The following is a 23292-nucleotide window of genomic DNA, read 5'->3' as shown; positions in this document are numbered from 1 at the left end:
AATTAAATATTAAATCGATGAATTTAATTTATAATTATTATTAAATTAAATCTTTTAAGAAAAAATCAATGGCAAACATTTTTTAATAATCCTGTTTTATTAAATTGTTAGTATAAATTTGTCTAAAAATTTTTCTTATTAAAAATTAATAAAAGTAATCTATTTATTTAATATTAAAAGATTGAATATTACTAATGAATATTTAACCACAATATCATTGACCAATTTATGAATATTTAAATATTTATTAATTCAATTTATATATAAAAATTAAAAATATCGAGTTTTTGCAATCTTTGTTTGTGTATAGTATAATGCGATAAAATCGACTTTTTACGATTTAAAATCGATTCGAGAACACAAATAAAGTCGAGTTTATATTTTTTTTCTCTTATAAAGTAGAATTTTCAATTAAAAAATATTTTATTAATCGAATTTTAAATGTAATAAAATTTTTAATTACATTTGAATTTATTTTAGAAATTTTATTTTTTTAAAGAAATTTTCAAAATCTATACAATTAATAAATTATTCAGAATCATGAAAATAGCGTAAAAAATTATAGAGAAAAAAATTAAAAGAAATTATGAAAAACATTCAAATTTCAATTTTTATCAGAATTTTGAGTTCTGTTAAAAAACTTAATCAACTAATAAAATTTGTTTCTTAATTTTTCATGATGTAGCATAATTTTAAATTTTCAATAATTGCAGGTCCTTAAACCTTAAAAATTCCTTAAAAATTTAATAAAAATAAAAATGTTATTTTAGGAAATTCGGCTGTACAGTAATTCAAAATTATAAATTTCGAAACATTGGAAAGAAGTTAACAATTTGTAGAAGAATTTTAATTGCTTTTTTTTTTTTTTTTTTTTTTTTTTGTAAAATATATTTTTGAAAAGGACTTTTTTATAATAGAGAATTCGAAAAACATTTATTTAAAGAGAATTAATTAATTTAAAGATTAAATAATTAAGATTATCTATAATTTAGAATTGAATTTGGTGTTTGGAATGTATTTTATTTTTAATTATAACTGTTTTTTTAGATACATATATCCAGTGTCTTCGGATGGTGAGACACAAACCTTAAATCCCGAAGTGAGAGAAGGTGGTCCCAGGCCAGCAATAGTTAGAGAACAACTATTTCAACTAACGACCATTACGAATAGGCTACGCTCTGCCTACAATGGTCACGACGTTGATTGGATCGATACAGGTAATTTGCATTGCAGATTGAGAATTGATCTTGTCTTGATTTCTGCCCTGGTTTCAAGTATCAACAATGAAAGTCAATCCTCTAAACAGCCATTAATTATCAGTTTCCCATAAAGCAATTCTGAATTTTTTTTAAATAAAGTAAATTTAATATTAAATTTTTATTTAACAATAGTGCGGTTAATGAAAAGAAAAACTGATTTAATGTTTGGAAAGTAGAGAAAAAGATTTTTTTTATTTAATTTTCTTCAATATCTAGTAATTAATTATTTAAAATTTAACACCTTGATAAATGTATGTAAATAGAAAATATTATGATTTAAATAAAGATAAAAATTTTTATTTAAAAAAAATTGCTTTTTGTTACAGAAGAATCGTGGTATGGATCCGGAAGTGGTTCCGGTGACAATGCCGAGGAAGATCCAATAACCGATGACGAAGACGGATTTAGAGAAGGTTCGGGCTATGATCCAGAGCCTGTTCCCGAAGTTCCGAAAAACAATTTACCTCCTCTTGTTCATAAAGATATCACCCCTCGGGTTGATATTGAACCGAAGACGCCGAGTGTCAACAATAAAACATCGTCCGTTGACAGTGGTGCGCCGAGGCAAAAGATGTCGCTATCGAGAGCATTAGCGACGTATCTTTTCCCAATAGCTGTTATGTGGTTTGGCGGTTGTCTTACCGAGTGGCTGTGATTTTGTGGTTTTTAAATCCACATAATATTGTGTAAATATTTTCTTTTTTTTGAACTATTTTTTGTTTCGATCTGATCGAGAAAGCGGACCGTGTACTCAGTTGATTATAAGTGAATCGAAAGTGAACTCGTTGACAACAGAAGTGCCAGTGAAAAGTAATTTTTTTTTTTTTTTTTTTTTCGAAAACGACGAGCTGGCTCAACAAATTCGTGTATTTTTAAAGTGAAAAACTTAGGACATTAGTTTTTCTTCTATTTCCATCGACGATAATATGGTACTCCGTTGATTCTCGTGAAAATCGTTAACTTTATCTGACGAAACTGAGTATACGAAAAGCAAAACGGGACTGAATATTTATTAAGCGTTCGTTGTGTATTGTATAGTTCTTGAAGCGACGCTTGCTGGAGAAAAAGAAATCGAAGTGTAGAAACTTTCTCGACATTCATTTTTCAAAACAAAAAAATACGTAAAAAAAATACTGAATCTTTAATTCAGAATTTCGAGATTAAGTTTCTTATCTTCGTTTTTAATGTCTGTAAATAAAATGGAAGGAGAACTACGAATCGTTCCGAAATCTTGGAAATATTTTAAATTTTATTAAAATAATTTAAAATTAGTACTGATATTTCGACAACGATTACAGCATCAAATGCGGTACAATCCTCAAACCTTAGATAGTGTTATTTAAATTAATCATATTATAAATTATTTCTGACTAAAAAGTATTTTTAATTTTTTTCTGGCTTAATTATTTCAAAATTTAGTGATTTTACAAAAAAAAAAAAAAAAAAATAGAATTCCAGTGATTTTTTTTTTAAAAAGTACAAGTCCATTGAATGGTGAAAAAAAAGTAATATATGTATATTTAATTAATTAGTTAAGAATCATTCGTAACTCTCCTTCTTAATCTTTAGCTATTAGATTTGGTATTTTATTAAAAGAAAAATAAATAAATAAAGCGTCAGTGTGGCGTCAGTATGCGGTCAAAAACTGACTCCTGTGATAAAGTCAAAAAATAAGCCGTGACCGTGAAAAAAAAAAACTTCCACACCATCTTGACGAATAACTTCGGCATATAATAGATGTCTTACAAATCTAGTGAAATATTAAAATTTAATATTATAAATATATAATTATTTGTAATTATATTATAAATATAAAAATATATATATATATAAAATTAATATAAAAATAATTCGACTACGTTTAAAATGGTTTATCAAGAAACGTACATATTTTGATTCACATTGTGAATCGACATTTATATTATAGGTTTATCAAATTGAACCAAGTCTCTGCCAAACATGCGTTAGGAAACTAATTTTTCAGAAGCAAAATATATATATATATATATATATATAACCGAAATTCAAAAATCGAATTGGAAATTTATTCTAGCTAAACAAAATTCATTTATAATAACTGCTCAAGTATATCTTTTTCAAATCAATTTGTATTAAAGAATATTTATTTTATTGTAAGTAATTTAATTAACTTATTTCTTTAAGAATTTATGTATTTGTAATTTTTTTTTATTCTCAATTGAAAAAATTTTTCTTTAGTAATACATTTTAGAAATATTGTACAATTTAAAAATTTCAATTAATTTCTATTTTAGTTTGTTTTTTCAGGTATTCAATAAATTAATTGAAATTTTTGCATTGTACTTTTTTTTCTTATATTTAAAATTGCTTCACGTTAAAAATTATTTTCGAAAATACAGGGTTTTTAAAAATGTTTCTATTAAATGTCTGCAAAGTATGGAATATTGTACTTGAAAATATGGAAAGTATCGTGCTCCAAATGTACAGAAATTCATGAACAAATTAGTTTGAAAAATAGTGTCGAGCATAAATAGAGGATTTTTATTAAATAATAATTCAATTATAGAAATGTAATATGTAAAAAAAAGTATAGGTGTTAGGTGTTCCCTTCTAGAATGGAATCAAAACATTTTTATTATTTTCGCAGCAATTTGTCTTCTTTTCATTTATAAAAGAAAAAATCATTCTCAATACGAAATTTTTCGTCTTTATTCTTATATAGTATATATATACGTAAAATAAGAGTGAAAAGAAACTAATTGTTGTGAGAATATTAAATAAAAACGTTGTCATTAAAAGTGCCCCAGAAGAACACATTTTGTCTGAAATCAGAGTAAAAACTTCGTCGATTTATCTGGAAATTAGAAAAACAAAACAATAATTTTATAAATCAAGAGTTGACGATTTTGTCTGATATTTCAAAAAAAAAAAAAATAATAATTCGACGATTTCTCTGTATGCGTGAATGAATGTATCAAGCGTGATTGATCTGTTCGATGTACAAGTACACAATGGATACAACGAGCCTTTGTTATTGACGGCGGTAAACGAACTGACTACGTCGGTTTATGTTTGAAAAGCAGAACTGAAAATGCCTTAAACTCCGAAATAACTGCCTTTCTTTTTCTTTTTTTTTTGTGAAATTTTGTTCTCAATATCCATTGTGCACTATTTCCATTTAAATGTACACAAGAGTATAAACTATTTCAATATTGTCCACTTTTTTTTTTTATCGTTACAGTACTTATATGGACTTTGCCGCGATAGAAAATCCGATAACATTTCTATATATTTAATATATACGTATTGTAACGTTCCGATCTCGATAAAAGTTTACAGCTGCCACAATATAGGCCGATCGTGTGTATTTGTATTGCAACAGAGTTTCATAAAGTCAGATTTGGCAGTGAGTCCAAATCACGTCAAAATTCATTGACCGTGCATTTAAAGAAATGGATTCGTTTTTGTGCAGACATCTTTTTGTGACACACACGTTTGTAGTATTTAAATGAATACGCGATATTCTGATAAATTTTTTTTTTTACTAAATTCCAATAATTTCCTTTTTCACTTTTATACATGTATATTTTCTTGATATTTCGAATTTTTTACTCCAATTTTTTCTTATCAATGTTTTATATTCCCTTCAATTCTGAATGTTTTTATGAATGAAATTGGAACAATTTTTATATTTTATGTACTTTTACATCCGAAAATAGAAAATATTAATTTAAATATCGATGAATGTGAAAATGTATTATTTGATGAGTAAATTATTATTATTTTTTTTTAATAAAAGATTTTTATTTTTTATTTTCATGTATAAACGTTCAGAATTTCGGGTAATTTTTTTTTTTTAATTAGAAATGAAACTGAAGTTTGCATTATTTACAAAAAATAGAAAATGTATATTTTATAATTTAACTATTTGAAATAATCATAAAATAAAGTGTAATTTAATAATCAACAAACCAGAAAGAATTATTAATTTAAATTAAATTTTAAAAAATTAAATATTTTTTGTAAAAATTGCAAACTTTAGGTTTATGAATAGAAATGCAAAATAGTTTCATTTTTTTTTTTTTAATTTTAACTTTAGAATCAAGTCTGATGAGTCTCTGTTGTTATAGAAATTGTGAATCATGTGAATATTTCTGTTACGTGAGGAATACCTGATACTGCCTGTACATTGTGATAAAAAAGAAAGGAAAACTTGTATAAAAAAAACAAATTGTGTAATGCGTTGTTCCATTCCACTTGCGTGATACGTGGAGACATTTAAGAAATTGTTTAAAGTCATTTTGAATTGCGTGCGAGGAAAGAGTGCGTGTAATAGTTAACTTTTTTTTGAGAGAAAAAGTTGTATGTAATTTCTTTCTGAAAACATAAAAAATGTGTGCCATATTTTGTATGGCTACTGTTAAGAAGAAAACTTGAATTCATGCCATGTTATGTTAGTCGATCAGTGAATTTTTTTTATTTTTTTTTCTTTTTTAACAGGATAAGGAAGAAAGTCGTGAATATTTTAAGGAGCGATATTTACTTTTTAAGATTCATTTTTCACTTTTTTTTTTTTTTTTTCTATTGAAACCTTGTAAATGTTTCAGGAACAACAAATTCTGTGCTTTTTCTATAATGTAGTAGCGATATCAAATTTTATTTAATGATTCAACTTATTGAATAAATTTCAATATTTAAATAATTTTCGATGTATTTTCTTTTTTCTAGAATAATTATTACAGATCCTTTTATTAAAAAAGAAGTATCAAGTTCCTATATTTTAAAATTCTTTATATTTAAAAAAAAAATTAATTTTGCGCTTTTTCGGCCTTATAAATAATTGACTATTTTTAAATTTTTAAATTACGTAACTATTAAAAACTTGGTTTTTAAAAAAAAGAAAAGATTTTTTAAAAATTTATTTCATAAAATTTAGTAATTTAAATATACTATAAAATTTATTTTTTACATATATAAATTTTAATAAAAATTGCTTAAAATTCATATTTAAAGTTTTGATTTGATCTCTTTTGCTTTTTATTTTATTATAAATATTTAATTTAATTATTGAAATTGCTAAAAAATTATATATTTAAAGATATCTGTTTTATCGACAGTGAATTCAAAAATGTTGTTATCCACAAATCACGATTGCCGACAAGTAGCGACAATGTGGGAAAATTCAGAACTAAGATGCTTAGAAGTGAAGAGAAGACATTCCAAACAATTATCCTATTTTTAACATAACAATTTTTATCGTTTACAGTAAATATATTTTAAAATATACATTATTGACGCATCTATATTACAGTGAAGAATAATTTAGTGATAAAAGTGAGTTGAAAAAATTTATAGAATTGATAAAAAAAAAAAAAAAAGAAAGAAAAGATTATTTTGATAGTTCTTCTGTTTCTCGTGGCGCTGCATCATGAAAAGATGACGTAGTGCGTGCATTGCATTCGCACAGTAATCATATCAGTGCTCGGTCTACTGTATTTTTCGCGTCCTTTCATCTAAACAAAAATTGTATTTATTGGAAAAAAAAGTGCCGGTAATAAATAATTGATTTACATTAAGAAAATTATTAGTGACAGTGCACTCATCTTTAAAGCCTTTTTTGGATCACGACGCTAGAAAACTTTGGGTGAGGTCTTTTCGCCGCTCCGTTTTCATATATATGTATGTATTTTCATGCGGATATTTTGAGTGTTTCAAGTGGCCCAGTAGACAAGTCTTAATTTTATCTTATATGCACGTGTTTAGTCAATCTTCCCAAATTTTTTAAGTCATGTTAAGGTTATCTTTTCCCGTATACCAAACATCATACATCCTCAGGAGGGAATGTCCTGCACAAATTCCAAGATATTGTGTATTTGACGGCACCCTCGTGCACATCTCCATCTCCTTTTATGAATCACTTGGAAAGCGTGACAAATTACTAGAGAGAGGGCGTCCGTATTTGAATCGCTTGCATTCACGAGGTTAAATAAACAAGTACCAGTTGTAAAGTGCACGTAAACATTGATAATCAACGTGAGAAAAAGTTGTTGCATCAATTGAAATTTGTACATTCAAAATATCCGCATTTTAATATCAGTTATTTTTTTGAAAGTTTTTTTTTTTTTTTTTGCAAAGATACTTAATAGTTTTATCCTTGATTTCTTGGTCCTTTTTATATCCTAGAGAGAATGATGGGAATTTCATAAGATAAAAATGAGTCATGGGAATGAAATGATAGTCGTGTAAAAAACATTCCGGATTTAAACTATAGATTTCTGATTGACCTCGGAAATGTGTACATTAACGACATCAAAGGGCTATTGTTACTTTACCTTTAGATTTTTGAAATGAATAAAAAGTTGGCATATTTCAAGCGTTTCTTTACAGTGAAAATAATTAGGGTACTTTTCTTCTTCAATATGATAGTAATTATAGTGACATGACTATATAATTATCAAGAATTTTAACCTTGTTGAAATTAAATTACTGAAAATATACCTAAAGAATAATGTAAATAATTTGAAAGTATTTTTCCTCAAAATCTTAATAATAGAATAGCTATTTATATTGCATTTGTTTCGCAAAAAAAAAAGAAAATAATATTGTTATGAGAAATTAAAAATTTTTGAAATCGCAAAGAATTAATTGTTAAAAAAAGAATCTCTGGAATTTTTTTCCTTACAAAGCTTACTACAACAACAATTATTATATTAAATTCCTTTCAAATCTTTTTCAAAAAACAATTTTTTCGTAATATAAATTAAAATTTTAATTAAATGAAAGAAATTTTTTAACATGAAATTTATGAAAGAAAAATATAGTAAAATATGAATGCCAAATTGAGAAACGATGTTATCAAAGAATTTATTACTACTCGTGTAATGTCAATGTTAGTTACAAAAAGTGTTGAATTCTTTTTTTGCAGATAAAAAAGTAAATTATACAAATTGCATTTGATTGTTACTATCAGTATTTACATATATGTTAATTGAAAAATTATTCTCGACAATTTGAGGTTAGAGGCTAATTATTGTAAAAAAAATAGTTGTATTTACAAAATAGTTAATTTTATTTTTAAAGTTTTAAATAGAAATCATTGTTCACAGTCTCTTGAGTTCACGAAACATAATATTTTTGTTTAGAAACAAATGCATTTTATTCAAAGCAGAACTGTTTGAGCATATATTTACTTAAATCAACACACCACCTTCATTGATTATACAAAAGTCAGTTTTAAATTGATCATAGATTGTGATTTGTTTGAATAAATTATTATATAGGGTCAGTTGGGGTAAATGGGGACAAAATCGCTATTTTTCACAAATTACGTAAGTTTCTTCCTTTAAAAGATAATATTTGGGGACAGCATTGTTTCTAAGAAAGTTTTAAGAAAAAAGTTTCCTTAAGTATATTACTGTATTAAGGGATGAAAAAACTTTTAAAAAAAATTGTAGTAGATACATAATAGTTGAACCAATTGAATTTTTTTTTTATTTCAGTATTTTATCTTGCATTTGAAAAAAAAAGACTTAAAAATCATACCCAATTTTTTTCTTATTTCTTATGACTCCCATAACAGAAATTCACTTGAATTTTTGATTTTTGTCAATTTGGTTAATAATGACAAGCTGTCCCCATTTACCCCAAAAATTCGAAAAGTCAGGGTAAATGAGGACAGCATGTCATTATTAACCAAATTAATTAATTTATGCATTGATCGATAACTTCTTTTATCATGCTGCCAATTGTCAAGATAAAAGCTTGGCAATACTCAAAAACCTCATGCAGGTGATCTGAGGTTAAAATATTGACGTTGAACTTTATTTTAAAACTGTAAATTAAGCACTAAAACCTCTTGTTCCCATTTACCCCATCTGACCCTAATAAAACAATTCTTTCTTTAATTTACTACAAAATTACTAGAAATTCGTCATTCATTATAAATAAGCTAAGAATCAGTTTTTACGATTGAGAAAAATTACAATGCTTATAGAAAAATATAGGTTATGTTTTTATTGTGATTATAATAAAAAGTAGGTGATGTTATTAAGTAATGAATTGAATAAGAAATTAGTTAGCAACAGTATTAAAAATTAGAGGTCCAAATCGCAGTGCGATCATCGATTCCGTCCCGTGAGGGGAAGTAGCCTTCCCTTCCACTACCAGGAATGGATTCTTGCCCGCGTATCCTAAGCCGAACTCGGGACTGGCAGTGCGATCAAGGTGTTGCATAAAATTGCCTGTAATTTTCATTGTATGGAAAAAGACGAATACAAAAGAAAGCTTTGGATAAAATGAATGTTTTGTTGCAATTAAGGCAATTAGTACAGTCATCACTCCTCAGGCGCATGATACTTTGTAAGTTCATACTCCCGTGGTATACTCTAAATCTGAATCAGTGAAATTTTCACTGATTCAGATTTAGAGTGTACATCATTGATATGAAATCAAAGACATAGGCACATCGCAGTTAAACTGCAGAAGGCAAATTAATCGGTACATAACTGCCTCATTCTCATCATTAATAAAATTGAAATCGAAACATTAATTATTACTTATTGAAAAGATATGCATTTGTTTTTAAATTACAGCAACAAAACATTCAATATCAATATCCTGAAAATAAAAATAGAGTATATTTATTAAAGGCCGTAGTACTGATAAACGGCCCCACAGCCATAAGACACACACACAATCATCAATACCATACAATGATCAACCGGAAGCAAAATCAATCGACTTCAAAACTGATCGCGACTGGGTACACACTAAAAAAGAAATCTTGATTTCAGCCAATTTTTGAAGCTGAATTTAAGGTGTAAACGGAGTCAGGCCAATTAAAAAAGGACAGACTTATGCAAAATATATGGGCTTAATTTAAGGTGTAAACGGTTTAAGACTTTGTTTTTACTGTGTAAGAGTTAACCCTCCACAGCCGTCTGCACACCAGCCTCGTAGTCAATCTACTTCACTCCCGACGATACATTAGTTGCTTTTCTATCTCTAAACCTAAATAATAATAATAATAATAATAATAATAATAATAATAATAATAGAAAAAATTGGATTTTTAAAAAATTATGCCAATTAATAAACAGCCGGAAGTAAAATCAATCGACTACAAAACTGATCGCGACTGTGTGAAGGAATATATGGTCAAATCCACGAAACTTCTAACTTTCAAGAAAAAAAAATTTACTTTTTTAAATTTGCAGACACATTGATATCACTTTGTATACACGTTTAAGTACATTTTAGAACTACAAATTCATATGCGTGATTCATTTAATTTATTTCACTCAAAATTTTCCTTAAGCGGCGTTTTTGTGTTCAAATATATGTATGAAAATGTTTCGATCACACCATAGATTGACCTGTTTAAAGCAAAAATGCAGTTGTGCCTTTCAAAAATGTATAAATTTAAATGAATTAAATCACGATTTTTATTATCATCTTTAAATTGTTGCCACAGGAATACAATTAGAGGCACATCATTGAAAAAGGTCTTAAAATTTTTGTTTTTTCATCACTTTTTAAGGGCATCCGGGAGAAAATAATGGTTTTGTAGATTTCTTCCCATTTGAAAAAAATAGAATATTTTAGGTTGTAATATTTTGGAAATAATAGAGGAAGGTACCCTGCCAGGGGCTCTTCTCGAAATTTTGCATAATCTTGATAAATAATTATTAAAAACAATGTTTAAACATTGTCAAAAAGGGGTTTCGTAAATTTCTTCTCATCTTTAAAGAATAAAGTATTTCGAGTTGGCATTTGGAGGAATAATAGAGGAAGGGTCACTGAGTTCATCACTCTTCTCCATTTTTGCAATAATATTGTGAGGAAATTATTTTATTAAAGATTTAAAGTGGAGTAATTTGGGGTAAGTTAGTTCAGCAGCGGCCACTAGCTAGAATTGGCGCCATCATTCAATGTCTGTCCCCACTTCTGTCAAAAATCCAACTTTTATAACCACGATTTTCAATACTTTTCAACAACATTACTTGTAAAAATGGAGATGATTCTTAATCAGCTCGCCCTCATCTAATTAATCCGACAAATCCGAACAAGATATTTCAAGTTATTTACGAGTAATATCTCGCAAGGGAAAACACTTTTAGGTTAGGGATTTTTCCCGGATGGCCTTAAGAAATGCATTGAACTTTTATTTTTATCTAACGCCGAAATAGATATTTTCATAAGAAGATGTTCAATTGAATTTTTTTAAAAAGTGCTATCACTCAATCAAACTTTCGTATTATTAGTTTTAGTGGTGTCACACTAATGGAATAGTGAAAATTTTTTGACAAAATATGTCTGTTAGATATTTCCATAGTAGCTGAAGTCATATTTTACACGCCGCAAAAATCAAAACGTTAAGAATATAAACTTTTCCAAGAATTTCAAATGAAATTTAAGCATTTTTTCACTTTTTAACTTATAAAACTAATTGTCAAATAAATATTTTGTTCTAATACTGTACATAAATGTTCCTTTGTATATAATTTAGCAAAAAAAAAAAAATGATACCCAAAGTTTTAATTAAAAATAATTCAGATTTTTAAGTGTTCCATTCGAGAATCACAAAAGTTAAATGTTTCGTGGATTTGCCTATATATATAAAATATAATATATTTAATATAAACCATTGCTTCTTAACAAATAAAAATAAACGTCTGTACGTGTAAAATGAAAATAATAATGAATTTTAACATTTTTAAGTGAAATAACATATGCCTGAAATCGCTAGAAAATAAGGAGTTTAAATTTAATAACAAAAAATAAAAAATGTAAATATTTAAAAATGTTATATTGTGGGTCGCATGGTGGGGGAAGGTCACTTCCCCTCACAGGACGCAATCGATGACTGCCCGTCCTAACATCATAGAGTCTCATTCTCGCGTTAAAAGCATCTCTCTACCTTTCGGGAACCGGTTGGATGAAATCCATGGGAAAATGGTCGGGCATCGTGAGATCCTTTAAAAGGAATCTCACGGGCATACATATTTTCTCAGGCTCGCACATTCTAAAACTAACCCCCTTAATCTTTAAAGTGCAATTTTTCTCTCTTTTCCGCAATTCGAAGTGTACTTTTCTATTTAAAAGAGGACATAAATTTTAATAATCATAAATGAGCCAAAAGTTTCAAACGTTCAAATGAACAAAATTTTTTTTTTTTGTCATTTCTTTAAGTACGAATTTTATTACAAAATATTGTTTTAAATATTTAAAAAGAAATTATTAATTTAATATTTATTTAATTTACTATTTTATTTTAGATTGACATTATAATTTCTAATAATTTTTATAGATTGAAAAAAATATTTTGTTTATTTAAACGTTCAAAACTTTTGGCTCATAATCATAAACAAAATGACCTTAACTCTCTATCTCTCCAAATTTGCATTAGTCAAACTCTTGACAAGTTGAAATAAATTTTTTTCTACATTAAATAACAATAATCGATCATACAATGTCAAATATTTGAATAATTTAAATTTAGAAAAATAATTTAATTAATTACATGAATTATTCCACGAATAATTATTTATTCCGCTCATCAGTAATTCTTTTAACTCTCTTAGTTTTAAATTTTTTTTTTTTTTTTTTTTTTTTTAATTAAATTCAGTCTTTTGAAACTTTATAATCGATATCAATTCATCAGTCGGGAGTGAACTTGAATTTTTCAGATTTTTTTTTACATGTGAATTGTATAAAAGGTAGAAGCAAGCTTTTGATTACACCTCATGAGACTTTTGCTTATTAGGTTTTTGTAAAAAGGAGAACCGGTAATTTTATTTTTTTCTGTTAATGAGTGCAACACAATGGTAAATGGAATAAGATGTCTGATAACGAATAAAAGTCTCAGATAAAAGCACGTCTATTATGAGGATAATGAAATTTGAGTTTTCACGTTATATATGTACTACGTCAGTTAGGTTTTGAAGTTTCAGAACTCTTTGAAACTCTATTGAAACCACACTTGTAGAGAAGATAGGAAACCACAATTCGACCATCCTTATATATATGTATAGAAAGTTCCATATTGAAGAAGCATACTTGAAACTTATCTAAATTACACGCTGTTTACTTCAATTAGAGTTTAAATAATGGAGTTTAATTAAATTGATTTTCAGGACGCCTGACAATTGTTTTGGATTTCATAAAATACGAATCTTCATTGTCTGAGGAATCACGGGAAAAAACTTACTAGGAAAAAGTTCCAAGGGAATTTAATCTTGAAGGATTCAAGGTAAATTTTTTATTAATTGTTTAATATTCGTCTTATTTTAATTTTTACAATATTACCTGCATGAAGTTGGCGTCGACGCTCAGCGTCGAAAATAATTATTTTTCATGAGACCAAAAATATCAAAACATTTTTTAAAAAGGTTTAGGGTTCACACAATGTCTTAAGAAGTATTTTTCAAGGTATTATTTCGATTGAAAAATTAAAAAAAAAAATGAATTTGAAATTTTTGATTCTACGAAAAACAATTTTCGGCGCTGAGCGTCGAAGCAAACTTCAGGAAGGTACAATATTATATATTTTCCACGTCGATGAAGTTTACAACATTTATGATCAACATGCTTTTTTTTCTCTAGGTAGTTATTTTAAAGTTCAAATGTATATTTTTTTCACGTAAATAATTTTATTTTTGGCCTACTAATTTTTTTTTTGTAAATTGTTAATTGAAAAGCATTACAAAAATGTTTTCAGTCAAACAATTATAATTTGCATAAAATTATATGTTTTCTTCTAAATCGTTGATCATAAACACTGTGAACTTCACCAACGTTATTTCCCGCATAAAATAGAGAAAAAAAAGCATTTTAAACGCATAAGTCATAAAATTCGCAAAGAACCTAACTCAAGTTCTATGTACACTCAAAAAATTGATTTTTATTTAAAATTAAAATTTTTATATTAAACATTTTTTTTTTATTTATTTAGGATTCAATTTCCAAGATGATGAAAGATAAGAAATAATTTACATATTGAAGTGAACTATAAATCTAATTTTATATTATTTATAACTAAAGTAATTATTGTTATATTCCAAAAGGAAATATTGTTAATTAAAAGATAAAAATTTCTTATGTTAAATCTGAGGATCAACTATAATCGGATTTATAGATCTTCTTATCAAGATAAACTTTATCTACAGTTTGAGAAATCGAAACCCACAAAACTGCCAGTTACTGACTTCCCTAACAATAAAAGAAAAATGCTTTTAACTGGTTTAGACTGTTAAAGCAATCAACAGCTTAACTGCTAAAGTGGTCAATCGGTTGTCTCTTTAAAGTGTCACCAAACTTACAAACAGATTAATTTTTAAACTTGTTGAAAATTGATAAAGATCAAAGAAAATTATTTAGAATAATGTGTTTCATTTAAAACAAAAAAAAAACATTTACTTAAGATTTTATCTTTTATTTTGGAGGGTTTTCCTTATCGTTTGACCCAGTTTGTTATTTCAAAAAAAAAAAAAAAAAAAATCGGACAAATGCGAGTTATACTCGCAGTGAAATCGAGGGTTCCGTACTCAACGCGAACTTATTTGGTATAAAAACAAATGTTTAAAAAATATGTGTTGTATGACAAATAATATAAGTGATACGAAAAGGAACAATTTTCTTGAATTTTACAAAATTGTTCCTTTTTGTATCACTTATTTTATTTGACATACAACACATATTTTTTAAACATTTGTTTTTATACCAAATTTTTTGTAATCTACACGTAAAAATACGTTAAAATATATAAATTTGATTTCCTTTAAATAAAATTTTGTTCGTTTTTGGTGGAAAAATAGATTTTTTTTTCTAAAATTGTCATTTTTTCTTGAAAAACTTGATAAAAAGTTAATCATCAACTCTAATCGTGACCGCTTTTTTTTCCTATATTTTTCCCGTAAAAATACATTTGTATACTAAATATGAACTGTCTGGGTTGGATATTGTTTGCGCTAGGGAGAAAAAATCAGTTTTTTTCGAAATTTTTTATTTTTCCTTGACAACGCTATGTAAATTGATACGAATCAAGTTCGCTATATTTGTCCTGTAATTTTCACGTAAAAATACGTAAGTGTGCCAAATTTGAGCTTTTTATATCAAAAGATGTGGCCGCTGGGGGGGGTACATAGTCGTTTTTAGGCATTTTTCGTACACGATTTAAAAAAAAACCGATATTAATAGAGTACAGAACCCTAAAAAAAAAAAAAAGAAAAAAAATGTTCTACTTTAAAGAAAACACAGATCTTGTCATTTTAAAATAGTGAATGGATTTTTTTATATAATTAAAATTCAGAAAATGTATATTTTTCTTTCTATAATGAGAGTTGAAGAATAATATTTTAAATGAAATGGTAATGACGATAAATTTGACCTTTTTAATTCACAAGAAACGTCGTTTTGAGTCTCTATAGAGGTTACATTGAAATAATTCAACTTTGTTGAGGTAGGGTTGATTTTCTGTATGTCCGTTTCCTTTGCCCTCACTTTTAACACAATTAGTAACATCACACGACACACCACTTACGTTTACCTAACGATGTTTGACCCAAAAAGAGATGAATTTCAATGGAGAAATTCCCTAGAAATTTTATCACGAGAGTACGAAACTGTTTAAATTATTCAGCTCGTGAAAATTTATTTCTCTACTTCGGTTTGATGTATTTTAAAAAGGCTTTTTTTCAAGCATTAAGTAAGTTCATTGCTATTCAATTTGAAGTTAACGAGGCACTGAATATTTTGTGTGAGGAAAACTAGGGGAAAAGAAAATATTAAATTTTGTAGTTTGTAAATTTTTTTTTTTAATTTTTATTTTTAATAGGAAATTTGTGTAAATTTTGCCTCATCTCTTTTGAAATGGTCAATGCTCCGGATATTACTTGGCGTTACCAACAAATGTAACGGTCCTCCTACAACTTCCATGACAATGTTTTATGGTTACAAAGATCACTCAGGTGTGATAGTAAGAAAAATAACTATTTTGTCATAATCATAAAAAAGGATTGTTACTTAAATAGGTTAATAAAATTTAACGATTTTTGCAACGATATAATTTTTTTGGAACAGTAACCAGAAATTATTATTTATTTATTTTGCATTAAGTCTAATTGTTAAATTTAAATGACAATATTTTCATTTTTTTTTATCTCTACTATAGTTTAAATGTAATTTATTCAGTGTTAATTAAGAACATTAAAAATTTTCACATTTAATTATTTTCATATGAGCCAAAAGTTTTGAACGTTCAAAAAAATTTTTTTACTAGTTCTTTAAGTACAATTTTAATTACAAAATATTGTTTGAAAAAAAAGAAGTTATTAATTTAATATTTGTTTAATTTACTGTTTTATTTTACATTGACATTATAATTTTTAATAATTTGAACTTTCAGAACTTTTGGCTGATATTTTCATAAATATTTGAGTATTTTAAATTTAACCAATTATCGAAAAAAGGGAATATATAATTCATTTGAATTTTCATCATATCAAGCATATTAATTTCTAATGAATTGTAGTCTGTAAATTTAATTTCTTAATTAGATATTGAAATTCCATATTGAGAGCTTTTTCAAATTATTAAAGAACAGAGAATATAATTTCTGTTCACATTTTTTTTTAAGGCTTCTTTTTTTTGTTTTTATTTTTTTGTGCAAGTCCTTGACGAATAAGAAAAGAAGTACGCAGGAAATTCTAGAATATATCTGCAATTCAATCGATTTAGAAAAGAAAATGCGAACCAAAGATAACACGTGTGCTCATCCAATTTGCCTTAGTATGTCGATATCATTTTTATATACATATCATTCTGAGTTTATAAATGTAATTCTTCTCCTATTTTCCTCTATTCAACTATACAAGCTTCGCTTCTTATCCTATTGATATGATTAGAACATCATTATAATATATTTATATAAGAGCTTTCTTGCGAGTTTATTATATAATATTCATTTCAGTATATTCTCGATTATTATTTATTTTTATTATTATTATTATTATTATTATACTGATTCCATCAAATGTTATTTCTTATTGTAAAAGTAATTTTTTTATTATTTTTTTATGACTAAATGAAATTTTTTTTTTTTAGAGAATTTTGAGGTAGTTTTTTTTGTGAATTTTATTCCTTATGTGTGTAAAATGTTTTTTCTCTATTTTATGTGGAAAATATATATATATATATATATATATATATATATATATATAAATGACATTCCTTGGGGATTTACTTCGGTGTAAAAAAAAAGAAAAAATCGGGCGTATCTTGATGTAAACATGAGAATCATGAAAAGAAAATAGTACGTCACTGCTTGCATAATGGCAACATGAGTTTGAGATGCATTACTTGGTATGCAACACATTTGCTGTTTGTTAGACTCTTCGGGATATATACTCTCGTCTCGCTTAAAAATATTGTGTGTTAAATATAATTAAAAATTAGATTTTTTTTTTTATAAATTTTATTATCCAAAAAAGAACTTTGAATACATGCAATTTTCATTCACTTGAATTTGGACAATTTCTTATTTCTATTATTTAGGGCTCAAAGTCCTATAACACAGAATAATTATAATTTATAATTAATTCATTACAATTAACGAACGCAGCAGAATAATAATTTAATTTCTTGTTTATCAATAATGTTTGTGATTTTTGGTTTTAATTTTATTTTTGTATTTCATTTTTTTAAACATTATTATAAATTTGAATTTTGAGAATTGTTTTTTTTTTTTCAATTTTATTTCAAAAATTTTGCATATTTGTTTTATTGAATGCATGCTTAAAAATTTGCATTAGAATATTAGTGTTTTTAAAGAATTAATGAAATTTATTTATTTATTCATTTACACTGGAAAAAAAGTTATTTTTGATTTAAATAATTGGTTACTTGACTATTATCAAATAATTATTTATTTGTATTAAATAATTATTATTTGAATCAATTAATTGGTATTAGTTTCAAAACTAAAAATAATTTGTTCAAATATACATATTTATTTAATTCAATTAAAAATTATTTGATTCAAGTAAATATTTATTTGATAATAGCCAAGTAACCAATTATTTAAATCAAATACATGTTTTTCAGTGTAATATTTAATACTAACAATAATGAATATTTAATAATAAATAGAATATTTATTAACTAATGAAATTTATTAAGAATTACAAATGTATCGACTTTTTGTGATTTTTGTTTATAATGTAATGCGACTAAAGTGACTTTTTTTTGCGTCGTATTAAAATCGATACGAGGCCTGCTATTTATGACTATTATTATTTTGTTTTATTTTTCCGGATCCTGATGTCAATGAAACTTCAGTAAAGAAAATATATTATTAATTGTTAGAAAAAATATTTTTTTTACTTAAAGTTATTCAATTTAATTAAAATTTTTATTCTTCGTATTAATTGCATCTATAGGAATAATTACTTAAATCAAGAAAAATCCTGCTTGAATAAAGAGAAATTATTCTAGATATATATATATTTATAAGAATAATAATTCTTGATTTTGCATTTTAGATTAAAAAATAAAGGTTTCTTTTAAAGAGGGTTTTATTCATATAATTTCTGAATGTGAATTTATTTTCTACGAAATCGTTAATCCCTTATTTTTTGAGGAAATGATTTATACCTTCCCAAGGACATATTATTCGCTTAACGCATGAAAATTTTGCCAGTCTATTGATGATCAATATTCCACGACAGAATATGCCAGGCTGTTGCGCATTTATGGTTAAGGTACTTTTAAGGTTTTGTGGACACAGGATATAATTTTCATGTCCCACAATAAATATACTCGACAATTTATATCAGGGGATTTTCTGAAATAATATTAAATTTTCTTATTTTCATATTCGAAAGTTTGAATTTTCATTTAACAAAATTTCAGGATATGGATAATTTCTATTTAAATGAATTTTTATTTTATTTTGCAAATTTTTTACAGATTCTAAATCCTAATATATTTTGTTGAAAATAATTGTGTTCTTTTTAAGTGCAATTTCATTATTTTTCTTACACAATTGTATTGTTTTATATTGAAAAATAGAAAAAAAATATAAAACTAAGGGAATCATTGTTATATGATTGCAGAGTCGTGATCATGCAAAGTTTTTAAAACGAAAACGAAAAAATAATTAGACAATATTAATTACTTTGGTTTAAAATTAAAGTTACTCGGGAGTTGCTGGTTTTTATATAAAACTATTAATTTCTTGAAAGTTTGTACAAATCAAAATTAAAGATAAATTGACTTGAAAAAATAATTCTACAATTTTAATTTTTCGTTTTTGAAAACGTTGCGGACTTCAGCCCCATGAGTCGTGTGGGTGGGTATAAGAAATATTTTGAAATTTCTTGATTAAACAAATATTGAAGTAATATAGCAATCGTATAATGAAATAAATAAGAAAATATTATATGGATTTAAGAAATTGCTTTGAAAATAAACCTGATCAATTTGAAGAATTATTCTATACATAATTATAAACTACATAATTGATTGGCCTTATATCATAATTCTATTGAGAGACATAATTTATATTTTGAGATTAATATATAGCTGGAAAATTGTGATTGACAGTATTGCATGATAATCCTATAATAATACTATTAATTGAATTGCAAATTTGAACAAATTTCCGATTTTCATTCTAAATTAAATTAATATTCTCTATTCATATATGACACTATATATTAGGTAAAATGATTTTTTAATAATTTTTGAAATATACGAAAAAAAAGAAAAATTAAATTTACAAAAATAGACTAATAAATAGGGAGGAGAAAATTGAAATGTTAGAAAAATCCTCAAATTTATTGGAAAAATTGTCCTCTATATATTCACCAGTCTACTTTGTAAATTTAACTTTTTTTTTCCTGTGATATATTAATTTCCCTTTTTTTTTAAATTTTATTAAATTTTACTTATTTAATGTGTCGGTGAAATTGTGTTTAAAATTTTAACTTCACTTTTTGTCTCCCAATAATATTAATTTTCGCTAAAATTTTTTTTTTTTTTTTGTTTTTTTTTTATTGCAACTGACTGTTTGATGGCTAATTCAATTTTATTGTATAGAAACGAGTTTGTAGAGTCGCACATAGATAGAAAAACTTAACTAAATGTGAAACAAGTTTTTTGAAAATTATTTTAAAGAAAATCAAACTCGACGTTGCTTCTGTTAGGAAAGTTCAATTTATTGTAAAATTACTTTCCCACAAAATAAGTGCGAGACTTTTTAGTTGGCAATAAAGAACTTTATGGACTGTTATGAGGGTTTTTTTTTTTTTTAGTTTAAACACTAAAAGATAAATCTCTTCAAATAATTCGCATTTGCATTGAAAAATCGTGATAAAATAGTTAATATAATATTATAATGTTCTAATAAAATAGCAAAAATATAATTAAACGCAATTTTTTAAAAATATTTTTTTGCTGATAAAATTATATATATGTGTAAAAAAAATGGAAAAAAATTCATTACCTAGCGGAAATCCGGAGACCGGAAATCTACGAAAGGGAGACTCGATTAATTAAAATTCTACAAGATGGAAACACTTTAGAATGCCACACACGCAAAAGAATCAAACAATTGAAAAACAATGACCAGAAGTTTTTAGAAATTTTGAACCTTGAATACATATATATATATATATATATATATATATATATATATGGGGCATTCCACAGAAAATGTTCATTCAAAAATTTTTTTTGCCCGAAACATTTTTTTTCGGTACACTATTTAAAAAAAAACCATATTAATAGGGTTCCGAACCATTTACAGAACCCTAAAAATAAAAAAATAAGTATTTTCTTATTTTTCATATAGATTTCGAAAAAAAAATTTTTTGAATGAAAATTTCTGGTGGAATGCCCCATATTTACTTCGCGAAAAAATTTAAATGAAATTAATAAGACAGTATGGAATTTTTAGGACAAAAATTATAAAAATTAAAAAAGCATAAATATATATAAATATTTTGTGATATAAGATATAATGACGTAGTTTATAAAAAAAATACGTTATTTATATTTTATGAGACACATAATTTTGATAATAATTCAGTATAATATAAATATTTAAAAGCTTGAGTCTTTTCTAAAATCCCTGGATTTATAAGTTTGTTGTTTTATGTTCATGAAGAATAAGAATTTCCCCAGAAACAGAATTTAAAATGAAAAACACCTGAGGCATCTTGTATTATGTTATATCCGTTAAATGGAGAGATATATTTTTTTCTTGTAAAAAGGAGATGAATGAAAACTCTTTTGACCCAAATTGCAGTGAATGAAATCCTGGGCAAATTCCCTGTGTGTATTGAGTTGTTCATTGCTAGGCGACAGGCGGTCGATCATGTAACAAGTTTACCATTAAAAAAAAAAAAAAAAATTAAAAAAAAAATTTACTAAATTTTTAAAATCTGTCAAAGAATTTTCATCAAAGAAATTTCATATACCAGTACTACTTTAGAATATTTATTAGAGAACTGTCATTTTAATAATTGGAGAGAATATATCATTTTTATGTATATGACAGATTTTTATTAACAATATTAGTAAATGCTTCTTTTTTATTTTGTAAAAGGATTTTTCATTTTATGATTTTGATAAATTTTTTTTTTTTTACTTTTTATATCAAAGGGATTTAAATTTTATATTCAGTCTTATTCATGTCTTGACAAATAGAAATTGATGAAAAAAGAGGGGAAAAAAAATTCAATATTCTATAAACCAGGATGTATTCTACTTTCAATATATAAGTTTCACAATTTTTCAGAATTTACTTTTTTATTTTTATTGTAAAAAAAAAAAAAAATTTACGAGAGATAGAAAAAAAAATTAATTAAAATGTGTTTGCGAGATATTGTATTTTTTAGGGCGTGTATAGTATCAAAGTGAATGAAAATTAAAAAACAAAAAATTTTAAAATACCAACTTGTAAAGTATAAAAAAGCGCAATTTTTTTCTTTTTGATATTTTTTTGGAGTCCAATTATTTTAGATAGTAATTAACAAACATTGAAGTTTTTTTTAAAAATTTAATTGAGATTCAAAACTATTATTTAATATTGTTTTATTTTATTAAAAAATATTATAAAAAAACAGTAAATAAATAAATTTTAAAATATACAAATTGATGAAAATTTTTGTTGAAAAATACTCATCTTACAGAACTATCTTTATAGCTATATAACGCTGACATACGATCTGTACTTTTTTTAAAAGTTTGATTATTCGGAAACCTTTTGTAAAATTAATTTAAAACTTTCAAAAAAAGACTTCCTTATGTGCAGATGATAAATAATTATTTCAATGAAAGTTTTTTTAATTTAAAATTTCCCTGCAGAGTTTTTTATTTTTTGAAGCCATAAGAAAATATGATTATTGACATTTATATTTCTTTAAGTTTTTGTTTTATAAACAAATTTTCTCTCTCAAATCGAAAAAACCATAGAAATTTACTGCGTCAAAGTCAACTTTTGGTTTTTGCGCATCTGGTATCTACATGCTTACTTTGAAAAATATGCGTGGTTAGTTTAGTAAGTGACATGAACTGTCAGCTGATGATTCGTTTTTAATAAAACAATTGAAAAACCTTTTTGTTTGTTATTAAAATTAAAATTTTAAAACATGGTTTGAAAATAGTGAAATTTTGTCACAATTATTTAAAGTTTTATTTTCGAGTTGTGAATAATAAATAATAAGAAATCATCACTTCAACAGCTTCAATTAATATGTTAAATGGAATAATAAAAATGGTATAATAAAAAAATATATATAGCCATTTAAAATTTTGACTAACTAAAAAATTTTTATTTCATATGCAAATTTCTGATAAATTTCAATTTTTGCAGTTCAATAGAAATTTTGTTAAATAACCATTTGGATTAGTCGGCATTTTGTATCAAAAAACTAAAAATAATTAAATTGAAGCACTCCATACGAGAAAGTAATTTTTTTTTACTGGGATATTTTTTTGTAATATTAAATTAAAAAATAATAAATAAAATATAGAAACAAATGAATGATAAGGG

General features: G+C 25.3%; 2 protein-coding genes across 4 annotated transcripts in view; both read left to right on the top strand.

The window, feature by feature from the left end:
- LOC127290213 (glypican-6) overlaps window positions 1-5940 on the top strand; it is a 151302-nt gene extending 145362 nt beyond the window's left edge. The window contains exons 7-8 of the mRNA XM_051318656.1: window positions 1048-1217; window positions 1586-5940. Coding sequence (XP_051174613.1) covers window positions 1048-1217; window positions 1586-1914 — 499 coding nt within the window. The 3' untranslated portion in view covers window positions 1915-5940. The remainder of the gene's footprint in view (window positions 1-1047; window positions 1218-1585) is intronic.
- A 495-nt stretch (window positions 5941-6435) lies between these two features.
- Window positions 6436-23292, top strand: part of LOC127290211 (beta-arrestin-1) — a 55106-nt gene continuing 38249 nt past the window's right edge. The window contains exons 1-2 of one of the 3 annotated variants that reach the window (XM_051318650.1): window positions 6436-6572; window positions 13373-13488. The gene's annotated coding sequence lies outside the window, so the exon portion shown is untranslated. Of the gene's footprint in view, window positions 6918-13372; window positions 13489-23292 lie in introns of all 3 variants that reach the window. The other 2 variants (XM_051318648.1, XM_051318649.1) reach the window with 2 other exon arrangements.

Source organism: Leptopilina boulardi, unplaced genomic scaffold (assembly GCF_019393585.1).
Source record: "Leptopilina boulardi isolate dan_hultmark-lab unplaced genomic scaffold, ZJU_Lbou_2.1 LbouV2_58, whole genome shotgun sequence".
NCBI classification, from domain to species: domain Eukaryota; kingdom Metazoa; phylum Arthropoda; class Insecta; order Hymenoptera; family Figitidae; genus Leptopilina; species Leptopilina boulardi.
This window is presented reverse-complemented; position numbering and strand designations above follow the sequence as displayed.